This window comes from Lemur catta, chromosome 6 (genome assembly GCF_020740605.2).
Source record: "Lemur catta isolate mLemCat1 chromosome 6, mLemCat1.pri, whole genome shotgun sequence".
Classification (NCBI taxonomy): Eukaryota; Metazoa; Chordata; class Mammalia; order Primates; family Lemuridae; genus Lemur; species Lemur catta.
The window spans coordinates 91,521,948-91,549,242 of record NC_059133.1 but is presented as its reverse complement, the minus strand read 5'-3'; the positions used below and the strand labels follow the sequence as shown (position 1 = coordinate 91,549,242).

Genomic DNA, 27,295 nt, shown 5'->3' with positions numbered 1-27,295 from the left:
GAGATGGGGTCTTGCTATGTTGCCCAGGCTGGCCTCAAACTCCTGGGCTCAAGTGATCCTTCCACCTCACCCCTCCCCCAATAGCTCTGGCTACAGGCACCCAACACCATGCCCAGCTTTACTATTCTTTTGTAACACTCTTATATAGTTAATATATCTTTAGAAGAAGTATCACACACATACAAAAGGTAGAAAACCTTGACCTGGTTGGCATTGCTGAGGTTAAAAGACCCCCCAAAGAGAACAGATTTTTTTTTCTCTTCTCAACATTCAAGCAACTTTATTGTGAGTGTTACTAATATTATGTGTGAAGTTTGTGGGTGTTTCTAAATTATGGACTTCTTTAAAAGAGTCTGTACTTCCAGAGGATTTGCTACTTGAGGCATCAACTCATGGTTAGAGTGTCTTCTTCATAGTCCTCATATCTATCTTGGGATCCTTTATTAAAATAGCTCGAAGGTGACCATGAGTAGTCTGTACATCCTCCCTCTCCCCCCTAAAAAATCTTCTCACATACAGACATAAAAATATGCCTCTGAGAATTAAAATATACAGCGCACGTTGGGATATTAATGCTTTGGAGAGACGGTCTGGGTTACAACCACCCAGAGCCTCTCACTTAGGAGAAACTAACGATCATGGCTTGATAGAAGAGATTGTGTTACTTGAAAGTAAACCTCAAGGGAAAGGAGTAGAAAAATCTATCGCTAACACCACTGGCAATTCAAATGAATCAAACAATAAAGGACAATGCTGGCAAAACATTTGATCCTCTCACCATGCTCTTTAGGATCTGCCTTCAGCTTTCATCCTGCCTAACGTCATAGAACATTGACATTTTAGGATGCTCCCAAGTCCTGCAGTTCTGTTGTTCCCAGCAGGGGTCAATGTTGCATTCAAAACCGCACCATTGTCAGCATCACCCTGGTGGGCCTGTGTTCCTTCTCTATTTTCAAGACGTAGATATTTTTAAAGAGTCATATACAAATATTTTTTTTTGACGAAAAACAGAGAAGACTTGAAGGATTGTTCTTTTATCCACTATCTTCAGCAGAGGTATTTCATTGTAGGTGGCATTGCTGGAAGTTGCTATCAAAGTCCCAAAGTACGAAATGCATCTCGTAAGTCATCGATCTCATACAGGGGCTGTAGAGAAAGAGAGAAGTAAATTGAGTGAACAGCTTCAAAATTGAGTTGGCGCTGGAGGGACTTATAAACGGAGTAGATGGCTTCGTCACATTTTGGAAGAAAGTGTATTGGGAGGTGTTATTTTGTTGGGAACCCAAAATAGGACGTAATACTTAGTGATCATAAAGCCTGTGAAACAGAAGCCGCAGGAGTCTGGAGAGCCAGAGGCTGTAAATCTAACTTTGACCACAGACAGCTGCAGACACCAACATTCCTATCCCTCCTGAGATGAACAAATCTACCCCCTCCCCTATATCTGCACGTGTCACCCACTCCCCCTGGAAAAACCTTCTACAAAAGCCAAGGCTTTCCCTTCCCTTGTGATGGACTTTTTTCGGCCTCCACCCATCTGCTCAAAAAAAAAAAAAAAAAACCACAGCATTTTGCTACACCTGAGGCTTGGTGTGTCTCCGTCTCAGCTCCGGACCTAACAAGAGGGAGTAAAAAGAGGAGGCTGGGTGTGGTGACTCATGCCTGTAATCCCAGCACTTTGAGAGGCTGAGGTGGGAGGATCACTTGAGGCCAGGAGTCTGAGACCAGCCTGGGCAACATCATGAGACCTTGTTTCTAGCAAAAAAAAAAAAAAAAAAAATTTTTTTTTAAACTAGCCAGTATGGTGGTGCATGAGCTTATAGTTCCAGCTACTTGTAGGCTGCGGTGGGAGGATGGCTTGAGCCCAGGAGTTAAGGCTTCAGTGAGCTATGATCACAGCACTGCACTCCAACCTGGGCGACAGCAGGACCCTGTCTTAAATAAATAAATAATATATAATAAACTATAAGAAATATATGGGGCGCTAGGAAAAGACTACAGAGAGAAAAGAAAATGAGAAGCAAGGAAGCCCCTTACCAAAAGGATGCGGCGAAGCTGTCTGGAGAGACGAACTGAATTTTCATGCAGCCCCTCCCAGGCCTTGAAAGTTCTTTCATGATTTTCTACAAAAGTATTCCAGCAGTAAAAATAATCTTTAAAAGAAGAAAAGGGCGGGGGCGGGGTGGGGTGGAAGATCGTTCAGGTCTCCTGTCGAGGGAAAAGAAAGCAAACCCTGGCCCCGCTTTCTCATTCCCCCAGGGCCTCGTCTCCGAGCCATTCACTTACTTCCCCGATTTCTAATCAGTAATTTTCGCTCCAGAGGTTAACCCGAACCCTCGCGCAATTTTCCCGCCTGAATTTCCCCACTGACTCATCTCCTTCCGCACTGCAACCCCGGAATGCTGCCTGCGGCGCTGAGCCCGCGCGGAAGGGTCCCCGCTCCGCACCTTTGAAGGTCATGATGGCGATTTGCACCCCGGCGCGGTGCAGCCGCCGCAGCCCCTCGGGCTCAGCCTTGCGGTCCCGGTCGCAGAAGTAGAGGCGCGCGGTGAAGATCCTCAGGCTGAGATTGGGGTTCCCTCTCAGAAAGTCGGCGACGTGTCGGGCACAGTCGTAGCAGGGGCTCCAGGAGGTGAACCAGGTGACGCGGTAGCACCGGCCAGGGTCCAGGTCCCAGTCCGAGATGTAGCGGAGGAAGAGCAATTCCACGTGGCAACCCGCCTGGGGAGAGAGCAGACGGCTCGGATGACGTTCACTGAGCTTCATTGCTGTCCTGATAGCTTTGCAGTCATTCCCTTCCACAATGACCTTTTGGGGTGCTTGCAGTTATTGTCCTTGTGTTACAGAGAGGTTAAGTGACTTGCCCAAAAAAGCACACCAGTGGGCGGGGAGCCAAAGCCCTTTCTTTGTAGCACTCGTCCTGTGGAGTGAAGAAAGGCAATGGAATTTTTTGTGCAATGAAGAGGATGAAGTGAGTTGAACTGGGAAGTAGCATCCCACTACCTCAGTAGAGATTTATGTTTGTGAAGTTACTCTGTTGCACCTTTTGAGGAGAAGGAAAATAGCTTGAAAATGCCTGCTGTGGAAATACACCTGGACCACTAGGTGGAGGTGGGACAGTTTGTGAGGACTAGTTGGGAGGATCTGAAGAGGGAAAAGAGATTATGGTGAGGCAGACAGGCGGATGCTGTAAGAGAATAGGCACTACAATGTGCTAAGAGCAATTAAATAATGTGTTTGCTCATTATGTGATCTCTGTGGTTGTGACAATAATTGCAATAGTGAGATATAAAAAGTACACTTAGTATTGCAGAAAAGTGATTAGTCCCAGGATATGAAGACCTAGGTTCCATATTCTGGCTCCAATACTGCTGTGACTTAGACAAGTTACCCAACTCTGGGTTCTTCTATTTCCTCATCTGTAAAATGTTCTGTTGGTGTGAGCATTAAATGAGAGGTAACTGACAGTGCTTGGTAAAATCAAAGCCTTCTATAAGTAGAATGTATCATGCTACCAAATACAAAAGAGATTGGAATGTAAAATAATAGCGACGAGGTAAATTACTCAATACAAATGTAGGCAAAGAAAATTGCTTAGTAAAATAGCCATCAAGCAGGGATCCAGACAATGACATTCCACCCCACAGATTCTTCCCTTGGATTCCACCAAGACTAAATGTCACAGCATGTCAGGAGATATCCACAGGCAGGAGCTTATGTAAGCCCATCTGGATTTTGGTGAAGAAGCTTCTTGGAAATGTAATTCTCTCAGGCAGCTGAAAGATTGATTTAAATAATCAATCAGCTGAGACTTCTCTGTGTTTCTGGGGATCACCATGTTGAGTGCATTCACTGGCCTGTGATCTAGGTTACTACAAGGGAATAGAAATCATTTAGAAAACAGAATTGAGTCTCTGTTAATTTTTCCTAAATTCTTCTTCCTTAATTTTCAAAAATTCTTCACGCCTGTAATCCTAGCACTCTGGGAGGCCGAGGAGGGAGGATCACTTGAGCTCAGGAGTTCAAGACCAGCCTGAGCAAGACCGAGACCCCTGTCTCTACTAAAAAATAGAAAGAAATTAGCTGGACAACTAAAAATATATAGAAAAAATTAGCCGGGCATGGTGGCGCATGCCTGTGGTCCCAGCTACTTGGGAGGCTGAGGCAGAAGGATTGCTTGAGCCCAGGAGTCTGAGGTTGCTGTGAGCTCGGCTGATGCCACAGCACCCTAGCCCGGGCAACACAATGAGACTCTGTCTCCAAAAAAAAAAATTTTCAAAAATTCTAAATACACAATTTGCTTTTCACAGTTAAGCTTTTGCTTGAATGAGCTGATAATATTCCCCCAAATCAAAATATTCTTACCTTAATTAACCCCAAAGGCAATTCAGGTGCTGGAGGAAGGGGAGGAAAGTTTGGGGGCAGTTGTTCTCGGCATTGAAGGAAAGCCTAGCATTAGGATGCCCAGCATAATTGGGGAGGACATTAAACGACATCCTTTGGGCCATGTCTAATATGGGTGCATGGACATGGAAAAAGGAAGAAAAAAGAAAGGATTTGAGGAATATAGTGGAGACAAAAATGCAAAAGAAAGCTTTAGCTTTCAACTGCTTGGGAAGCAAACTCACTGATACCTTGTTGCGCAGGTGACCGAAGTCCAGTGAAAAGGAAGTGGCACTATCCCGCCTCTTCACCACATAGCACAGGTAGGTCTCATGCCGACCCCTAGCCCAGCGGACGTTTTTGAAGTGGTAAAGAAACTTTCTCTTGTTCATCAGGAGGCTGTGGGTGAGAGGAGCGAGAGGAAATGCAGGAGTACAGCTCATTATCTGGGCACTCTGGGTTTTCCTTCAGCTTTTTAAAAAAATTTGCAATTACTTGGGCTAAACCAGAGAAGATGCTCTGGCTTCCTTTGCTGGGTGCCTGAGACCCACTGAGCTTGGAATCCATCACGAACTCCATTCCTGCTTATATTTAAGACCAACTGAGGGATGCTTAGCAAGAACCCCAACCCCTTACTAGCGCACAAGATACTCTTCCGCGGCTGTCTTCTAAGTGCTGCTGATGACTTGGAATTACAATCAAACTTGTTCCTCAGTCCCATAATGATATTTACAGGTTTCCCCTCCAGTCCAATATGTTCCTCAAACTGAACATGGTCAAAACAGTATTCCTCAACTTCCCCCTGTCCTGAACTGCCTCTCCTCCTGACTCCACCCCCTTAGGTAAGTAGCCTAGAGGCTTGGAATCGTCATCTTTGATTCTTCCATCTTCCTTGCTTCTCCATGTTTAATCAATCATCTAAATGTGTTGATTCAAATCCCCAAATATTTCTTTCTTTTTTTTTTTTTTTGAGACAGAGTCTCACTCTGTTGCCCAGGCTAGAGTGCCGTGGCATCAGCCTAGCTCACAGCAACCTCAGACTCCTGGGTTCAAGCAATCCTTCTGCCTCAGCCTCCCGAGTAGCTGGGACTACAGGCATGCGCCACTATGCCCGGCTAATTTTTTCTATATATATTTTTTAGTTGTCCAGTTAATTTCTTTCTATTTTTTAGTAGAGACGGGGTCTTGCTCTTGCTCAGGCTAGTCTTGAACTCCTGACCTCGAGCAATCCTTCTGCCTGGGCCTCCCAGAGTGCTAGGATTACGGGCGTGAGCCACCATGCCTGGCCCAACTATTTCTTGAATTTGTACCTGCTCTGTTCTCTGCTTCAGTCCAAGCCCTCATCTTCTTCCACCTTTTCTGTGGTGTTGGCTTCTCAACTGGTCTCTCTGCTTCCAGGCCCACCAAGACATTCTCCACTCTGTCACCACAGTGATCTCACAAAAACCCAGGTGTACCATGTCATTCCCATGCTAAAAACCTAACATTTCTCTTCTGCCCACAGAATAAATTCCAAATTCTTTAATGTGGTGTTTAGGTCAGTTTTTAGAGTTGGACCTAAATCTACATTTCCACCCTTGTTTTTTGGTACTCGCTCCTTTCCTTTCCCCACCAGCATCTCCCTACGCCGCAGCCCCTGCACAGCAGCTCCCCATGCAGCAGCCCCTGTACAGGGGCTCCCTAAGCAGCAGCTCCCTATGCAGCAGGCCCCTGTACAGCAGCTCCCTTGCAGCAACCCCTGTACAACAGCTCCCTAAGCAGCAGCTCCCTATGCAGCAGGCCCCTGTACAGCAGCTCCCTTGCAGCAGCTCCCTTTGCAGCAGGCCCCCTGTACAGCAGCTCCCTTGCAGCAGCTCCCTTTGTAGCAGGCCCCCTGTACAGCAGCTCCCTTGCAGCAGCCCCGTGTACAGCAGCTCCCTTTGCAGCGGGCCCCGTGTACAGCAGGCCCCTGTACAGCAGCACCCTATGCGGCAGGCTCCACATATAACAGGTTCCCTATACAGCAGCCCTTCCTATATAATAATAGCAGCTTTGTATGCAGCAGGTTGCTGGCACTAGTCTGCTTTCCTTCAGCTTTTCCTTTCCTGCTGCCTTACTGATGCGCTTCGTCTGATGGAATGAATGCTTCCCTACCTTTTTTCCACTGGGCAAAGTCTACACATCCTTCAAAGCCTAACCACAATTTCAACTCTTCTAATAGATGTTTTTCACCACCACTATCTCAAATATTCTGTACAAAAATCTAAAAATAACAATAACGAAAACCCTCCTCTAGGTTCCTGTTGCTTTCCAATTTATCACTCCCTGACATCTCTGTCTCCCCTAATTAGACTTTCTGTGTTTTGAGAAAGAGCGTTGCTTTATAAGTATATTTTTTTAAATATATAAGAGCAATACTTGATTATTGTCAAATTTGAATACTGTTGAAAAATAGAAAGTTTTAAATTTTAAAATATTGAAGAATTTTAAAATCTAGAATATCATGTCTAATGATAATTAGAAGTAATGTTTAATGACAATGAATGTTAAGATTCTCATGTTTTCCCTTAGTCTTTTATAGGCACATATTTACATGATTTGGATTATACTGATTACATATGTAATTTTGTACCATGCTGAATTTTCAACTCAGCAGTATAATCTAAATATTTTGCCATGTTGTTCCCACATAGGAACTGATTACATTGCTCCTCTTCTTTGTTTTTTTTTTGTTTTATTTTTTTGGTTTGTTTTTGCTGTGATTAATTGTATGTATTAACGCTCCTCTTTGTTTTTTAGTTCCTAGTGATGTCTTGCATATCGTAGGCACGCAGTCGAATTTCATTTGTGGAAATACTCTGATAATCCAAGTTTCTTTAAAGAAATTAAGAGTCCCTGTTACAGCTGCAAACATAGTAACACAAGTTATACAGTGTGGTTGATACTAGAATACAAGTGGTGTCTCTGGTTTTTGTCCCTAACCTTTTCCAGAAATAAATTTATCCAGTTTGTGGGGCTAGTGCTGCCACCTAATGGTACTGTTCAGAAGTGCAGAGAACTTGTAAAATAAAGGCCTAGTCAGAAATTTGAATACCGTTTGCTGGCAAGAGAATTGAAACTTTTTTCACACTTTTTTTTTTTACATTGAGGTATAACTTACATACAGTAAACTTCACCCATTTAAAGTGTGCAATTTTATGAATATGGGCGTATGCAAACACCCGAAACTGGTACCACAATCAGGATACAGAACATTTCCAGGGCACCACCCCCACCCCACCAAAATTTCTTTATCCTCCTTGGCAATCACTTCTTCACCTCTGAGCACCAAGGCAACCACATTTGCTTTCTGTAACTATAAATAACTTTTCATGTTCTAGAATTTCATATAAATCATACATTATCTCCTCCTTCATGTCTGACTTCTTTCACTTAGCATAAAGACCTTGAGATTCATCCATGCATCAATCAGTAGCTTGTGCTTTTTTACTGCAGAATGGTGTCCATTCATGGATATAGCACATTTTTTTTATTCATTCACCTGTTGATGGACATTTGGATAGTTTCCACTTTGGGGCTATTGTGAATGAATGTACTATAAACATTCATGTACCAGTCTTCGTGTGGACGTAAATTGAGAATTGATATTTTAATAATGTGGTACAGGTGATGGACCCTGACTTTAAAAGTTAACTACCAAAATGGCAACATAATTAAGTAGATAACAAAACAACAGGTCTTTATAGCTGTTACAATTTTTTTTTTTTTTGAGATAGGGTCTTGTTCTGTTGCCCAGGCTAGAGTGCAGTGGCATCATCGTAACTCACTACAACCTCAAACTCCTGGGATCAAGGGATCCTCCTGCCTCAGCCTCCTGAGCAGCTGGGACTACAGGCGTAGACTACCATGCCCAGCTAATTTTTCTATTTTTCGTAGAGATGGGATCTTGCTCAGACTGATCTTGAACTCCTGGCCTCAAGTGATCCTCCCACCTCGGCCTCCCAAAGTGCTAGGATTATAGGCTTGAGCCACCACGCTTGGCTAGCTGTTACCATTTAAATGTCTCCCCTCACACACATGAAGTTTATTGGAAAGCACTTTAAACCTTGTGGCAGAGAACAAGACTTATCTGTATATACTTTTTGTGTATCAGTCAATATAAAAATTAGTCAACTGTATTATTTTAAAATTAAAAATGCATATTTGTCTACAATCCAAAATGGATACTAACAAAGATAAAATAATAATTAGTTTTATTATAAAATGACAATTTATTATGCTAATCACCATAGGACAACCATTACTATTATTATTATATAATTAGCATATAATAACCTTTAGCATATATAAGCTCAACATTCAATAGGTGCTTAGTAAATACAGACGAGAAACAAAAAAAATTCTCTCTCTGGGGCCCAGTCATATTTAAGCAGATTAAGCATCATCTTTTAGCAATAAATCCCTTTTATATTTAACCTCCGGTCCTGTGCTACGTAGAAGAGAAAGGCAGGGAAAACTATCTTTTTTCATGCGCCCAGGGGTGGGGGTGGGAGGTGGGGGGGGGTAGACCTGTTATCATGAGGAAGGACAATGTTCTGTGAGTGTAGACGAAACATAGCTAAAGGAATTCAGATGAACTTTTGTGTCCTACCCCACATGAAAACACAATAGGCCTGTACTGTTTCTGTCACACATTATTCGCTAGAGTGAAATGAATTGCATGATCCTAACCTGGTGATTAATTTTCTTGATCAATCACTTCCCTTCAACTCTGGTTTGGAACCTGTTTCCAACGCCCTGTTCTCATCGCTGCTCTTCTGGGTAGGAAGGACTTTGCCGAGGCAGTTTTTGAAGCCTGTGTGTTGACAGCTGCTCGGGACAGCTGTGCCCCCTGAGGCAGAACCCTCGCTGCATCCCCAGCAATGCAAACCAGAGACGCACGGGTTAAAAATAATCCTGACAAAGTCATCTGCTTGCCACCCCTCATGAGTTCTGCAGATATTACCTTCCCTCATGATAATTAGACATTTCCCTTCTCTCCTGTTGAATTTCATCTTTTCTCCTTTTTTGTCTTTCTCTGAGTTTCGACTACTAACTTTACCTTTGCTTTGTATTTCATTATGTGCAAGTATTTCCAACGGACCCTTCACCAGAACCTACACCACAGATTAGTTTCCAAACTTTCTCTGTAAACCAAAGAGACATGCGACATTGTGTACCCTTAAGAAAATTTTCTGAAGAACATTTAATCTGCCATTAAAATCTTTACACTGTAGTGTAAATTCTTTTTATTTTTTTATTTCACAGCCCATTTACTTTTAGAGAATGTAGTGTCAATTCTTTGTAAAAGAATTAAATTGAGGTAAAGTATATGTATTAGGTATAATTCTCATACATTCATGGTGATCATGAACATAGGAATAGCATAAGTTCTATGATAATAACTTACTATAAACTGCATATGAAGACACTGTGAAAATCTTACAGAGTTCACATTTAAGAAGTTAAGTCATATCTGAACAAATGGAAAAATTAGTTAAGCAGTAAAAATGCTATTAACTCCCTAACAATTGGGTCTATAACATTAAATAACTTTCTTGAATGAATTTTTCTCCTTATAACAGACACAATCATAGTGACTTTCAAGCAATGAATTTGGACTGTTTGGCATCTTAAAAGGTTCAAATTTCCTTTTTCCTTATTATTATTTTTTTTTCAGAGATGGGGTCTCACTCTTGTTCAGGCTGGTTTCGAACTCTTGAGCTTAAGCAATCCTCTTGCCTTGGCCTCCCACAGTGCTAGGATTACAGAGGTGCTCAGCCAAAAAGTGCAAAGTTTCTTACAGTAAGGTCTCCCTAGGAAAGTTTGTCTTCAAGTGGTTTTACTGTTGAGTATTTACAAAACTATTCTGAAAATTACCACTACTGTTTTTAGTATAGTATTGCTATTACCCTTTCACGATTCAATCTCTAAAGATTTGCTATGTTAATATCATTACTATAAACTAGTTCTAACTGCGGTGCAAATCTCAGGACGAGTCATTGCATCGTGCATAATATTTCTTTTGCAACATGAAAAAGAGAGAAACTGAGAGAAATATGGAACAGAGAGAATTAAGCTGAGAGTATGTGAGATTTGAATAGAAGAAAATGAGGCAGATCCAGAAAAGTAAATGTGCACATTGACCAAGCAGATCTCGTGAGTCAGACAGTGACAGGCGAGACAGGGATAGCTACCGATCTCATTTCTCAGATTTGCACTGAGAGAAAAGCCAGTGCGACCACCCCTGGGGAGACCACCTCTTACCTGTCCATAGCGGTCTCCAGAGTGTCTTTCTTGGTGGCTCCCTGGAAGTCTTAGACCAAGAAAATCTTGATTCAATCACTGTTTCTTTGCTGCCTCTGTCTGACAGTGCATTGGCCCCTCACATTCAAATTTGGGCTTGCGTTTTTGGGCTCCTCCCCCGACAGCATCACCACCACCAGGTACCCCAACACCCTTGCTCCTGATCTGGGTCCAGCGAAGATGGGCGGGGTTGTCACAGGCAGAGTCACATGGGTTAGAGGATGGAGGGCAGCTCTGCTTAGGGAGTAGGTCTTTTTAGGGCTGCTGCTTTAAACCCCCAGTCCATTCTCCACAGGTAGCAAACATCAAGAGGCAGTAGGCTCTTAAACTATGATCATGATAACACATAATATCTTTAACTAAAAGCATAATAATAATGATAATAGTAATATTTATTTAAATAGCATTAAAGATCATTTAAGTAGCATCTTGTGGTCCATGAGCTGAAAGCATCTATTCTCTCATTTAATGACACAGTATCTCTGCACCTCAATAGGGACAGACTCCAACAGCACCTGTTTTGTGGCTAAGTAAACTCAGTTATATAGGATTTAGGACCCAGAAATTTTGCCTCCCAAACCACTGATTTTTTTCTTTCCAATTGCATTACAAGAGTTGCTAGAAGACTAGATGTTTACACCAAAGGGGAATTTTTGCATGAGACATCTTTTTTATTTAAAAAAAAAAAGTCTTTTAAAGAAAACCAGAGAAGATAAAACATTTTTTTAAAAGAAAAAAAACTTTAAGCCAGGCGCAGCGGCTCACCCCAGTAACCCTAGCCACTTGGAAGGCTGAGGCAGGAGGGTCACTGGAGGCCAAGAGTTTGAGACCACCCTGGGCAACATAGTGGGACCCTATCTCTGAAAAAAATATCTTTAATTTGGAGTCAGAAGCAGCAGCATTCCCCAAAATACAAAAATGCTTATTTCACCAGACAGAATCAACAATTAAATGACTGCATGGAACTTGGAAAATAGGCTGGGCTTGTCAAATAAGTTCCTGCGCTCATACAACCTGGTCTATTAAAGATTTTATTTCTCCCTCCTACCGCAGTCCACGTGCATTACATTTATTCATTCAGTAGATACATACTTGATACCAGCCGGGTGCAATGGTTCATGCCTGTAATCCTAGCATTCTGGGAGGCTGAGGCAGGAGGATCACTTGAGCTTGGGGGTTCAAGACCAGCCTGAGAAAGAGTGAGGCCCCATCTCTACTAAAAATTAGTCGGGTGTGGTGGTTCATGCCTGTAGTCCCAGCTACTGGGGAGGCTGAGGCAGGAGGATTGCTTGAGCCTGGGATTTTGAGGTTGCAGTGAGCTATGATGACGTTGCTGCACTCTAGCCAGGGTGACAAGGTGACAGAGCAAGACTTTGTCTCCAAAAAAAAAAAAAAAAGGTACTTAATACCTACCATGTGATTGAAACTGTGCCAGCTGGTGGGGATGCATCAGTGGGCAAAGCAGCCAGGGGCGCTGCCCTCTTGCTACCTCAAGGCCTTAAACACTGTCTCTGCCTTGATAAGTAGCTCTAGTGTGGACCTCTCCCTTGAACTCAAGGCAAGTATGTCCAACTTAGCTTTTAGCATCTCTGCTTGGATGTCTGAGCATCTCATTTTTTTTTTTTTTTTTTTTTTTTTTTTTTGCAGTTCTCCACTTGTTGGGTAAATTTACCTATATTGTAATGGTTCAAATTGTCAGACCTATTGTTCCAACATTCCATAGCCTTACTGACTTCTGACTGCTTGTTTATCATTTATTTATGCTGTTAAACTCCCCCACTATGATTATGGAATTTTAAAGACATCATTTTATTATCTTCTGACAGCCATCACTTCTTTCGAGAAGTCAGCTGTTAGTGTTGCTCCTCTGAATATAATGTCTTTTTTAAAAAAATCTGGCTATTCTGTCTAAAAGCCCCTGCCCTCTCTCCCAACACATAACCTGCTCCCCTTGCCATCTTCCCCATGTCAGTAAACAGCAAGCAATATCATTCTCCCAATTGCTCAGACCAAAAACCTGGGTAGAGTCTCTCTCTTTTAAATTCCTTGCACAGTCCATTAGCAAATCCTGTTGACTCTGCTTTCAGAATATATCCGGGAACTGATCACTGTTCACCATGTCCAGGTCTGAGCAACCTGCATTATTGCATTTTGCCTCCCAACTGGCCTTCCTGCCTCTCCCTTCTTCAATTACGGTCTGCTCTCTACACAGTAATCCTTTGGAAACGTTCTAGATCATGTCACTCCCCTGTCAAAACCCTTCATGGCTTCCCACTCTCTTGGTATAAGCCAACATCTGAGGATGGCTCACAAGACCTCTGCCATCTGCCCTGCTTTCCCTCTCTGACCGCACCTGGTTCTACTCCCTCTTGTTCACACAGAGCACACACTCCTGCATCTGCACTTGCTGGTCCCTCTGCTGGACTGCTCTTTCCTTGTGTATCCTTATGGCTCAACCCCTCATTTAATTTATGTCTTTACTCAAATCCTCTCTGGAAGTTGAGGCTTTCTGCAGTCACCATATCTGAAATTTCAATGATATCCCCCTATCTGGACACTTCCTTTCTCCCCTCCTAATTTATTTTTCTTTTTAGCACTTGTCACTTAAAATACACTCTTTGTTTTACTTGTCTAAATTATTATTTCTGAGGGCACCAGCAAGATGGTAGATGGTCGTCACCTTTGGCACTCTAAGTTCCATAGAACGGTTGCGTGGGGGAGCAGGGAAGGAAACTCTCCAAAGTCCTCTGCAGAGTCCACAGGGAGGTGTGGGCATTTGAAATCCGATCCCTTTAAGTTATCTCCTCAGATGTGAGTTAGGCCTTTACTATATTTTCAGCCAATTGTCCAGAGAATAACACACGCACACACACTTGCAGATACGCTCACACACCCCCTTCCAAAGGATCAGTATTAATTCTCAGCGATGGTATCATCTCTAAATCCAAAAGTGGAAGAGAAAAACTATCCCAGCAGCCACAATGAGAGGCTCCCTGGCTGATACTTGCAGTTTCTTATATGATTATGCAAAGTTGTGTTAGTTCTTTTTGCACATTCTCTCTTTTCAAATTACCCCTTTTGGACCTGATAGAAATAAGAAAACTGGCCCATTGCCGATCTACATGCTACTTTTTTGTTCTGTTTTGGTTTGTTTTTGTTTTTGGTGTGGGTGAGTTTTAACCATTTTTAAGTGTACAGTTCAGTGACATTAATTACAATGTGGAACCATCATCACTATCTGTTTCCAAAACTTATCACTCCCCAAAAGAAAGCCTATAACCATTAACCAATAACTTAGCATTCCCCTTTGCCCAGCTTCTGGTAACCTCTAATCTTTCTTTCTCTATGAATTTAATTTGCCTATTTGAGATAGTTCAGCCGGGTGCCATGGTGTGGCCTGTAGTCCTAGCTACTCATGAGGTTGAGGATCACTTGAGCTCAGGAGTTCAAGACCAGCCTGGGCAACATAGTGAGACCCTGGCTCAAAAACAAACAAATGAAAAAAGATATTTCATATAAGTGGAATCATCATAAAACATCTTTTTTTTTTTTTCTTAGAGACAGGGTCTCACTTTGTTGTCCAGACTGGAGTGCAGTGGCATCATTATATCTCACTGTAACCTCAAATTCCTGGGCTCAAGTGATCCTCCTGACCTAGCCTCCCAAGTAGCTGGAACTACAGGTGCATGCCACCATGCCTGGCTTTTTAAAAATTTTTGTAGAGACAGGGTCTCACTATGTTGCCTAGTCTGGCCTCAAACTCCTGGGCTCAGGAGATACTCCCACCTTGGCTTCCCAAAGAGAACTTCATTCCCTTTTATAGCTGAATAATATTTCATTGTATGGATATACCATTTTATCTATTCATCTGTTGATGAATACTTGCGTTGTTTCCACCTTTGGCTATTGTGAATGGTGCTGCAAAAAACATTGGCTTATAAATATTTGTTTGAGTCCTTGTTTTCAATTCTTTTGGATATATACCTAAGCATGGAATCATGTGCTTTTTAAAAGCATATGATTTAATTTTATTAATTTTTATTTTTAAAATTAAAATTGCATATATTTCAGATATAGAACTTGATGGGTTTTTTTTTTGTGTGCCTAACTTCCCATAGTAAGAACATTATGTTTTGATATATATGCACATAATGAAATGATTACTACTGTCAGGTTAATGAACATATCCATCTCCTTACAGAGTGACCTTTGTGAATGTGGTAAAAAGTACCCGAAATCTACCCTTTTAGCAAATTTCCAGTATACAATAGAATATTAACTGTAGTCCCCTTGCTGCACAATAGATCTCTAGACTTATTCATCCTATGCAACTGCAACTTTGTACCTTTTAACCAACATCTTCCCATTTCTCCCATCTCCCCACTCCTGGTAACCACCATTTTACTTTCTGCTTCTATGTATTCAACTTTTTTAGATTCCACATATTAGTGAAATTATGCAGTATTTTTCTTTCTGTGTCTGGCTTATTCACTTGGCATAATGTCCTCTAGATTTGTCCATATTGTTGCAAAGGCAGGATCTCCTTCTTTTTTAAGGCTGAATAATATATATATAAAAATATATAGTATAATATATAACATATTTTATATATATATATATATATTTTTTTTTTTTTTTGAGACAGAGTCTCGCTCTGTTGCGTGGGCTAGAGTGAGTGCCATGGGGTCAGCCTAGCTCACAGCAACCTCAAACTCCTGGGCTTAAGGGATCCTACTGCCTCAGCCTCCCGAGTAGCTGGGACTACAGGCATGCGCCACCATGCCCAGCTAATTTTTTCTATATATATATTTTTTTAGTTGGCCAGATAATTTCTTTCTATTTTTAGTAGAGATGGGGTCTCACTCTTGCTCAGGCTGGTCTCAAACTCCTGATCTCGAGCGATCCACCCGCCTTGGCCTCCCAGAGTTCTAGGATTACAGGTGTGAGCCACCGCACCTGGCCCATATTTTATATATTATATATAGTATAACACATAACATTTTACATATTATGTATAGTATAACATATAACATTTTATTATTATATGTAGTATAATATATAACATTAATATTATATAATATATAACAGCTATAACAGTATAATATTCTATTACACATATAACAGAAATATACATATATGTGTATATATACATTTCCTTTATGTATTCGTCCATCAGTGAACACTTAGGTTACTTCTATATCTTGGCTATTGTGAATAATGTTGCAGTGAACATGCGAGTGCAGATATCTCTTCAAGGTACTAATTTCATTTCTTTTGGGTATATACCCAAAAGTAGGATTGCTGGATCATATGGTAGTTCTATTTTTTTTTTTTTTTTTTTTTTTGAGACAGATCTCACTTTGTTGCCCCGGCTAGAGTGCCGTGGCGTCAGCATAGCTCACAGCAACCTCAAACTCCTGGGCTTAAGCAATCCTCCTGCCTCAGCCTCCCGAGTAGCTGGGACTACAGGCATGTGCCACCATGCCCGGCTAATTTTTTCTATATATTTTTAGTTGTCTGCCTAATTTCTTTCTATTTTTAGTAGAGACGGGGTCTTGCTCTTGCTGAGGCTGGTCTCGAGCTCCTGACCTCGAGGGATCCTCCCGCCTCGGCCTCCCAGAGTGCTAGGATTACAGGCGTGAGCCACCGCGCCTGGCCTATGGTAGTTCTATTTTTAATTTTTTTTTTTTTTTTTTTTTTTTGTGATGGAGTCTCGCTTTGTTGACTAGGCTAGAGTACAGTGGCGTGATCTTAGCGCATCTTGCAGCCTTCAACTCCTGACCTCAAGCAGTCCTCCCTGGCTGAGCCTCCCGAGTAGCTATAGGCGTGTGCTACCACACCAGCTAATTCTTTTATTTTTTGTAGAGACGGGGTCTTTTCTGTTGCCCAGGCTGGTCTCCTGGCCTCAAGCAATCCTCCTGCCTTGGCCTCCCAAAGTGCCAGGATTACAGGTATGAGCCATTGTGCCTGGCCCTATTTTTGAGGATCATATAGTAGTTACATTTTTAGTATTTTGAGGAACCTCCACACTGTTTTCCATAATGGCTGTACTAATTTACATTCCCGCCAATAGTGTACAAGGGCTCCTTTTCTCCACAGCCTCACCAACACTGTTTTCTTTTGTCTTTCTGTTAATAGCCGTACTAACAGGTGTGAGATTCTGAGATGGGGAAAAAAAACAAAATGTAAAACCAAAAATGTATAGTAGGAAAAAGCAACTATTTTTCCTTCTGCATTCACACACACTCAACACCACATTCTGACACCAGATGTGTGAGGGGTTTTCCCCACACACCAAGCAATTCTCCAATGGACACCACTGGCTGTCCTATAATTTAACTCAATTCTGACACTATCCGCTTAGACATAACATCAGATCCCACAGGCTGAGGGCTCAGTCCCACAAGACTGCCCCCCACTTCCCACTTCAGACGCTAATCTCAGGCATCAGGTTGTTAGCTGGCCTCGGTTCCCATGCCTGTAGTCCGAGCTAGAATACTCGGGAGGCTGAGGCAGGAGGATCGCTTGAGCCCAGAAGTGTGAGGTTGCAGTGAGCTGTGATCACACCACTGTTGTCCGCTATCCTGTTTTGAGACCCCGTCTCAAAAACAAAAAAACAAACAGAAAAACAAGCCTCAGGTTGTGACCTGTATTTCTAACCAACTGGCTTTGGGGTTCCCACAACCCCCTTCTTGGCTTTGATTAATTTGCTAAGACAGTTTGCAGAACTCAGGGAAGCACTTTTTTTTTTTTTTAACATTTACTGGTTTATTATATTAGTAAAGAATATAATAAGAGGTACAGATAACAGCCCGATGAAGAGATACATGAGACAAAAACTAGAAACTAGGAGGCTCCCAAGTGCAGAAGCTTCTGTCTCTCTGGAGTTGCTGGGTGCCACGTTCCTGCCACACAGATGTGTTCACCAGTCAGGAAGCTCTTTGAACTCCATGGTTCAGGGATTTTCATGCAGGCTTGATCATGTAGGCATGATTGATTATTACCTCCATTTCTAGTCCTTCTCCTCTCTCGGGAGAATGAGGGGTGGGGCTCAAAGTTCCAAGCTTCTAATCATAGCTTGGTCTTTCTGGGAACTACCTCCCCACCCAGGAGTCCCCCAAGAATCACTTCATCACCTCATTAGAACAAAAGATACTCCTATAATTTTAAGGTATTTAGGAGTTCCATGTCAGATGCTCCTATCACCCAGGAAATGACAAGGGTTTTAGGAGCTCTGTGCCAGGAACCAGGGACAGAGATCAAATATATATTTTTCTTATTTCACAGAGGTGATAGCTTATTGTGGTTTTGATTTGCATTTCCCTGATGATTAGTGTGTTAAGCACCTTTTCATACACCTGTTGGTCAATTGTATGTCTTCTTTTGAGAAAAGTCTATTCAGGTCTTTTGCCTACTTTTTAATTGGGTTATTTATGTGAAAATAAGTATAATTTAAAAGCTGTTGAAACCCCAAAAACACTTTAAGCCTTGACTATGATCTAAGTCCCATATGATTACAACTTTTGTTTCTCAGATTATAGATTAGCTCACTTTCTCATTTTTCTTGTTTTGTACAATGATTACAACAGAATTAAATGGTGTCAGGGACAAAAACTTCCTGCCTTCTTAAATAGTGACCCTCACTATAGATTAACTTACCCTTTGTTGTCCAGCTTAGACCAGATGACGGAAGACCTGTGACTGTTACACTCTCTGTAAAAACACGTTAAATGTACCCGTCCCAAAAAGAAACATTGCCTATCACCAATCACTGTAATGATGCGTGAACCTTGTATGAAAAATGTTGTAATCTTGCTAAAAATTCCTCTGTTTCTGTCTGTGTAAATGAAACCTTAACTTCCTTACTTCTGAATGTTGACTTCATTCCTTTGGATTTGGTGTTTACTGGTGGGCTGTCCTCAAACTTTGTGCTTCAATAAACTCTCTTTGAATTAGATTCTGACTCTTTTGATGATTTTACATTCATGTTGTTTTTGCTATTAAGTTGTGTGAGTTCCTTATATATTTTGGATATTAACCCCTTTTCAGATATAAGGTTTTCAAATATTTTCTACCAATCTATAGGTTGCCTTTTCATATCGGTGATTGTTTCCTTTGCTGTGCAGAAGCTTTTCAGTTTGATTTAGTTCACTTTGTGTTTTGCTTTTGTTACCTATTCTTTTAGTATCATATAAAAAAAAATTATTGCCAAGGCCAATGTCAAGGAGTTTCCTCCTATGTTTTCTTCTAGGAGTTTTATGGTTTCAGATCACTTAAGTCTTTAATCAATTTTGCATTGATTGTTTTGTATGGTGTAAGACAAGGATCCCATTTTATTCCTTTGCACTGGATATCCAATTTTCCTAACACCATTTATTGAAGATACTACCTTTTATTGAAGAAACTGTCCTTTCCCCATTGTGTATGCTTGGTGCTCTTGTCAAAACTTAGTTGACCTTTTATGCTTGAGTTTATTTTGGGGCTTTCCGTTCTGCTTCATTGGTCTATGTGTCTGTTTTTATGCTAGGGCTATACGGTTTTGATTACCATAACTTTGTGATATAATTTAAAATCAGGAAGTATCATGCCTCTACTTTGTTCTTCTTTCTCAAGATTGATTTGTCTATTCAGGTTCTTTTGTGGTTTCATATAAATTTTAGAATTGTTTTTTCTACTTCTATGAAAAATGGAATTTTGATAAGGATTGTGTTGAATCTCTATGTCCCTTTGAGATTAGTATGAACATTTAACAATATTAATTCTTCCAATCCATGAACATAGAATATCTTTCCATTTATCTGTGTCTTCTTCAGTTTTTTTAATCAATGTCTTATAGGTTTCAGTGTATGAATCTTTCACCTCCTTGATTAAATTTATTCTCAAGTATTTTATTCTTTTTGATGCTATCATAAATAGAACTGTTTTCTTGCTTTCCTTTTCAGATAGATCTTTATTGTTGTAAGTAAATGCAATTAATTTTTGTATGTTGGTTTTGTATCCTGCAACTCCACTGATTTTATTAGTTCTAACAGTTTTTTTGTGATGTCTTTAGGATTTTCTAAATACAGAATTATGTGACCTACAAGCAGAAATCATTTTACATCTTCCTTTCCAATTAGGATGCTTCTTTTTAATTTTTCTTGTGTGATTGTTCTTGCTAGTATTTCTAGTACTATATTGAATAGAAGTGGCAAGAGCAGGCATTCTTGCCTTGTACCAGATCTTAGAGGAAAAGCTTTCAGTTTTTCCATTGATTATGATGTTAGCTGTGTGCTTTTCGTAGATGGCCTTTATTGTGTTGAGAAAATTTGCTTCTTACTTAGTTTGATGAGAGGTTTTACCATGAATAAATGTTAAACTTTGTCAAATGCTTTTTCTGCATCCATTGACATGATCATGTGTTTTTTAATGTGGTCTATCACTTTGACTGATTTATATACATTAATTTGTATACATTAAACCAAACTTTCACTGCAGGAATAAATTCCACTCGGATATGGTGTAGAATCTTTTTGAAGTGTTGTTGAATTCAATTTGCTAGTATTTTTTTTAAAGGATTTTTGTATCTATCACATACTTTTTAATGGCAGCTCCTTTACACATGCACACAAAAATCCTGGCTGAAACTATAAAATTATGCCCAATAGCTTCTCAAACAAGAGCCCTCCTTCTTTCTGCTCAAGCTCTGACTAGGGAGAGGTCCTATTCCTTTATTTTTATTTTTTTTGAGACAGAGTCTCGCTGTTGCCCAAGCTAGAGTGCCGTGGCATCAGCCTACAGCACAGCAACCTCAAACTCCTGGGCTCAAGCGATTCTCCTGGCTCAGCCTTCCAAGTAACTGGGAGTCCAGGCACCTGCCATGGCACCTGGCTAATTTTTTCTATTTTTGGTAGAGACAGGGTCTCACTCTTGCTCAGGCTGGTCTCAAACTCCTGAGCTCAAGCAATCCTCCCACCTTGGCCTTCCAGAGTGCTAGTATTACAGGCATGAGCCACTGCGCCCCATCCTAGTCCTTTATACAGAAATTCATTCTCTAACAAGCTCAGCCAACAAATGGAGTGCAAAAAAGTTAAGATTGAGGTTTGAATCCATCACCCTTACTCCAAAGCTCTTGCAATACTGTCATGCTGGCAAAATCAACCCTGTAGATCTTACTCTATTTGGGCATAACAGTTTAGAAATCTTTGTTAGAGGTACAAAGAAAGATTCCCCCTACCTCATATTACTATACTATTGAGTTTGGCTGTATATGTCAGGCAAACTCAATAAATGGCTTATGCAAGAAAGACTTTCTCTCCCACAAAAAAAATGTGGACAGTTGATCTAACAAATAATTAAATCCAAATTTAATTGAAGCATGGACATGTACTCCTTTGGATCTCCTCATTTTGTCAAAAGAGGCTCTGTTGGCAGAATTATCTGTGGGTATATTTATTTATTCCATTTTATGAAGGCAATTTGATCTGGTATTGGCAAAACCTAATAAACACAAAATATTCAGTGTGCATTCTTATATAATATCTTCTTCTGTTTTGAAAAATCTTACTTTTCAATGTATAGACTGTATAAGGAAGATTCTCTCCAACATATAAAAATCAATTTTAGAATATTCAGTATTTGAAAATGAAGGTGTTGGAGAGAAAAAAAAATCTGTTTGTTTTGATGTTTTTCCCTTTTGGGGGAAAGTGCTTTTTTTGGTGTGGGGAAGTGTAGGACAAGTTCTTGGTCTTTGTTGCCTGGGCTACAGTGCAGTGGCATCATCACAGCTTCCTGCAACCTCAAACTTCTGGGCTCAAACGACCCTCTTGCCTCAGCCTCCTTAGCAGCTCGGACTACAGACACGCCTCCATGCCCAGCTAATTTTTCTATTTTTTGTAGAGACCAGGTCTCACTATGTTGCTCAGGTTGGTCTTGAACTCCTTACCTCAAGCAATCCTCCTGCCTCGGCCTCCCAAAGTGTTGCAGTTCCAGAGTAGAATATATAGGTGGGATGTGGAGCACTTTTTAGTAGAGACCCCGTCTCTACTAAAAATGGAAAAAAATAGCCGGGAGTGGTGGCACATGCCTGTAGTCCCAGCTACTCGGGAGACTGAGGCTGGAGGATTGCTTGAGTCCAGGAGTTTGAGGTTGCTGTGAGCTAGGCTAAGGCAACAGAGCAAGACTGTCTCAAAAAAAAACCCAAAACATAAGTAAATAAATACAAATAACTATTTAGAGTAGAATATAATATGCACATTAATTTTCCTTATACTTATGTATTTTCCCCACTGTCATCTTCCACTCTCCTGTAAAAAGTAAAAGGCCTCAAGACATGGAAAATTTCAACAACTTTTATCCTCCCCTGTATTCAGAGTAAGCCCACATTTGGCAGGCCCACCAGTGTGGTTGCTAACATAGCATCATGTAAATTTTAAAGATAAAACATAGATTCCAAGTAAATTGCAGTCTAATATGAGTGGTTTGGGATTGTGCTCTCAGACGCTCTTCATTTTGTATTTTATTCTTCTTTATAAAACAATTTAATGGGGAAAAATTGAGAAACAATGATTCTCTCATTACCTTATAGAAAGCATGAATCCTGCCAACACTTTCCAAATAGTGGTCTCCTACTTCGTGTACAAACCCAGTACAGTTGGCCCTCTCTATCCATGGGTTTCCCAACCTAAGATCAAAAATATTTGAAAAAAATAAAATAAAATAAAAACAACAATATGATAAAAATAATATTAATAAAAAACCAATACAGTAAAAAAACTATTTTTTGTTCTCTCTCCTTTTTTTTAAAGACAGAGTCTTACTTTGTCTCTCAGGCTAGAGTGCAGTGGCATCATCACAGCTCACTGCAACCTCAAACTCCTGGACTCAAGAGATTCTCCTGCCTCAGCCTCCCAAGTAGCTGGGAGTACAGGTGCACTCCACCACGCCTGGCTAATTTTTAAATTTTATTGTAGAGAGAGGGTCTTGCTATGTTGCCCAGGCTGGTCTTGAAATCCCGGGCTCAAGCGATCCTACTGCCTTGGCCTCCCAAAGTGCTAGGATTGTAGGCGTGAGCCATAGTGCCTAACCTATAACAACTATTTACATAGCTTTTACATTGTATTCGGTATTATAAGTAATCTAGAGATGAGTTAAAGCATATGGGAGGATGCGTGTAGGTTATATGCAAATACTACACCATTTTATATAAGGGACTTTTGTATCCAAGGGGGGTCCTGGAATCCCCCATGAATACCAAGGGACGACTGAACCAGGACATGCTTCATCCACTTAGTGTCATGAATTCAGAGGAAGAAGAGAATCATGGTAGACAGGAGTCATAATAATCACAATAATCTAGATAACCTAAGGTTTCATGATAGACCAGTGGTGCTTGATTGAGGCCTTGATGAGTGGGTAAGAGTTAAATAAATGAAGAGGATGGGGCAGAGAGTTCCTGGAAGACAGTACAGAGTAAAGAAGCCGGCGTGGTGTTTTGAAGACAAAGAGGCTTGGGCCCTAGGTCTGGTCCTTTCACTTAGGAAATGCGTGACACTGGGATAGAACTCTTTCCTCACAAGATCATTCTGACAGTCTTCTTAGCCCCTGCATGTGAATGTGAAAGCATGGTGTCTGGAATATGCGAACTATGCCTGATAAAATTTCTCATCCTCTCTCCGGGTGACGGAAATGGCACGAGCGAGGGCAGGCCTACGAGGACGTGCTGCGCATGCTCTAGCAACAACGGGGAGCTCGGTCTGACTTGAGTGACAGCTAACAGCAAAGCAATGATGACAGATAAAATGAGATGTCTTTCGTATTTTATATAAGCTCCTTAAGGAAAACTTTCTGATGAAATTCAGAATTCAATAACTTGCACGTAACTATAAAATTCTTTAAGTTAAGGAGGCGTGATTTGTCCAGTATCAGAAAATACTTGACTTCTTAGAAAGCTATATTCCTTGTTCACTTTTCTTCTTCTAAAGGAAAGAACATTATATCTTCTATAATTACAAAAGTATTTTTCATTCCTGGGGATTTGGAGTTAGTGGGATTAAAAAACAATTTTGTGGGGTTTCGCTCAGCTATTAGTTATTAATATTTTCCTTGCTAACTACCCTCTCCCCTCACCAACTTCTATTGAAAAACCACAGCACAACCTGGTTACTTCAGTTTTAACAAAAATAACATGACTTGGAAATTGTGCTGCCGGTGGCTGAGGTAAGTTTTGTACATCTGGACTTCATCACCTTCATCCTGAGAAGCACAAGGTGAGGTTTCACTGTGGCCGGTGTGTGAGGCCCAGTGGGATTCCCCCGGGAAGTCTCCAGGCTACTTACTCCTGTGTCTGGGGCCCAAATGCTCAGGCAGTGACTCGCCAAGCCACTATTTTTGGACACCAGCTAGATTGTTCAACACGATACTCTTGTTGTTTTTAAGAGAGCCCAAAAAGGGGTCTGTGTGGGCGAAAGTGTCATTTTTGGAGTGCTTCAACTTCTGCATTCCCCGATTTTTGTTTTTCTGAGTTTACTGCCAGCCATGTTACTGAATTTCTCTAGGGTATGAAGAAGTTGAGGGACAGGCCTTTAAACACATACAGGAATTACTCACTCGACTTCTGCTGTGCAGCTGTCCAGGACTCTTCAAGGATGAGAGAACAGTAAACAAGAATTTATCAAAAGCCTAGGACTGGACACAGGGCTAAAGAAAAATAACGATTTTTGATGGGAAAGTGAACTAAGGAAGCTCCATTGATCATATACATACAAGAAATCATACGGAGCAGTGGAAAATGTTAGGTTTTGTCACCAAGCACATAGAGGTTAGAATTCTGTCTCCACCATTGTCTATCCACCATGCTTCTCCACATTTCTTTGAATGCGTTACCTAATGTCACATGTTTCAGTTTCTCTGTGTGTAAAATGTGAACAACTAATATCAGGTCATTAAATCTGAAATGTCCGATTTGATTTATAATCAAAAGTGTAGTTTATTTTATCTCAAACAAGAAGCAGTGCAATTAATTAAAGTATGTGCCTAAACTGTTGACACAGTTTTTCCACCTTAATGGTAGCTTGTTTATGCCAGCAACCAAGAAGCCTGGAGAGGGAGGGGCAAGGAAATCGCCAAAGGCGTTTTCCACAGCTTGTTGAGAATTGAATATTTTTCGTTGGAAGAAGTGGTCCAAAGCCACTACTGACTAGTCAGTTCTGGTGAATACAGTGGATGACAGTGAGTTTCCAAGTCCAGCTTCTGTACTTTGAGCAGCATTGTTTGTGTGACACCGTATCTGGCAAGAGGATTGGCCTGCATCTGTTGACCAATCTCAGCTGCTTATTTGCAAGCATCCTCATCACTTCCTCCAATTAGGTGCAGTAGGCATGTGCTGTAATGGATTAACCAAGTTTCATGAAGCTGTAGGGGATAATAATAGCGCTGGACCACCAAACAGACATCATTAACTCTCTTTGATGCATGTTTGGTTTTGGACTGTGTTTCAGCACTTCATCTTTATCCAATCATTTTGTCAAATGCTTGTGATTGTCAAAAAGAATACATTTTTCATCACACGTAACAACACAGTGTAGAAATGGTTTACCTTTATGTTGTGACACCAAAGAAAGGCAAGCTCTGGGATGATTCCTCTTCTGATGTTCATTGAAATCATGCAGAACCCATCTGTCCAACTTCTTTACCTTGCCAATTTGTTTCAGATGGTCCAATATCGCTGGAATAGTAACATCCAACCTTGCTGCTAATTTACATGTAGGTTGAAACAGATTCGCTTCCACTACAGCTTTCAGCTCATCATCGACTTTGGTCTCAGGTCACCCATGTGGCTCATTTTCAAGATTAAAATCACCAGAACAGAAATTCTCAAACCATCGATGTTCTGTGCATTCATTAGCCACATCCTTCTCAAACATTTTGTTGATATTTTGAGCTGATATTTGCTCCACGATGGAACTCCTACTTAAAAATACCATGAATTTTTGACTTATCCATGGTTTCATGAAAATTGCTCTAAAAAATTTATTTATTTATTTATTTTTTGTTTTTTTGAGAAAGCGTCTCACTCTGGTGCCTGGGCTAGAGTGCCATGGCGTCAGCCTAGCTCACAGCAACCTCAAACTCCTGGGCTCAAGCGATCCTTCTGTCTCAGCCTCCAGAGTAGCTGGGACTACAGGCATGTGCCACCATGCCAGCTAATTTTTCTCTATATATTTTTAGCTGTCCATATAATTTCTTTCTATTTTTAGTAGAGACAGGGTCTCGCTCTTGCCCAGGCTGGTCTCAAACTCCTGAGCTCAAACAATCCGCCCGCCTCAGCCTCCCAGAGTGCTAGGATTACAGGCGTGAGCCACTGCGCCCAGCAAATTGCTCTAAAAATTTTTTTTGAAAGGTAATCACAAGCCAAAATGTATGTTTGAAAGAATGAAGATGTTCCTTCACAATAAAAAAAAAAAAGAAGTGTCAAAGTGAAATGTCAGAGATATCAACTGTCAAACTGAGTATTTAAGGAAATCAGACATTTCATACTTCATAACCTAACAGTAATAGCGGCTAACCTTTATTGTGCACTTACTTTATGCCAGGTTCTGTGCTAAATACATTACAGATATGATCTCATTTAAATCCAAGAGGTAGGAACTATTATTATTCCAGATTTCCGGCTTGAACCTGAGCCTCAGAGAGGTGAAACAACTATCTTGGAGGGTTGTTAAAGATAATGTAAACAAGCGTCTCAGCATGTTGCCTGGTGCATGAAAGTTACTCTATAAAGAACAACTGTTTTTATAATGTATCATCTTATAATAACTGATAAATTTAGAAGAAAAGATATTTTAAAGATATAAATTGTGAGTATCAACAAGTTATCTGTGCCCATGGTTCCAAGTTTTCTGATCAGTAATAAAATATAAGTGAGTAGATTTAAGGCTCTCACATTTTAGTGTGAATCACTGTATAAAATTGCAGATTCCAATGTTTAATCCCTACAGATTTTGATTCCATAAGTCTGGAGTGCAGCCCAGGACTCTGCCGTTTTAACAAACACTCCAATAATTCCAAAGCAGGTGGTCAGTCTGGAACCAAACTTTGATAAATATTGGCCTAGAAGATCTCCACAGTCTCTCTTAGCCCTAAAATACTATGATCATATGACCTTATTCATTTTTTAAAAATTGTTGTTTGTGTGGGTGGTGTGGGGGGGTACGTCTTAACAAATTGAAATGCCAGGGAAAATAACAGGAACCCAAATAATGTGGGACTCTTCACAGGCCTTTACTCTCATTGCAAAGATCCGATTCCATTTTATTTGTTTACTCAGTGATGTAATATAAGGAATGATATGATTCCAAAGACAGTAGAGTTACTCTTGACTAAAATAGCTCTAAAGTAGATGAGGGACAGTTCTTAAAGAAAATACAGCCTATTGGAAACAATATGTCATCTGTAGAATTGTGATTCTCCACTCTGGGATATTTCTGTCTAGACAGTGCCTAACAGTCGTTGGAATCAGCTCACCCTCTGCTCTAGGAAGCCCTGGAACCATACTGGCAAAGTCTTCCTCCTGGGTTCTCTTGTTCTTTAGGATCTGCATGGATCATTG

General features: G+C 40.8%; 1 protein-coding gene across 1 annotated transcript; it reads right to left on the bottom strand.

Annotated features, from left to right (window-relative positions):
• Nucleotides 1-378: 378 nt before the first annotated feature.
• AICDA (activation induced cytidine deaminase) lies at nucleotides 379-10,676 on the bottom strand. Its single transcript, XM_045555201.1, has 6 exons — nucleotides 10,669-10,676; nucleotides 6,128-6,346; nucleotides 4,635-4,782; nucleotides 2,448-2,721; nucleotides 2,038-2,153; nucleotides 379-1,146 (listed from the first exon to the last, which is right to left on the bottom strand). Exons 1-6 carry the CDS (start codon nucleotides 10,674-10,676, stop codon nucleotides 1,093-1,095), a joined length of 819 nt encoding a protein of 272 aa, XP_045411157.1. The 3' UTR covers nucleotides 379-1,092.
• Between the last annotated feature and the right edge of the window lie 16,619 nt (nucleotides 10,677-27,295).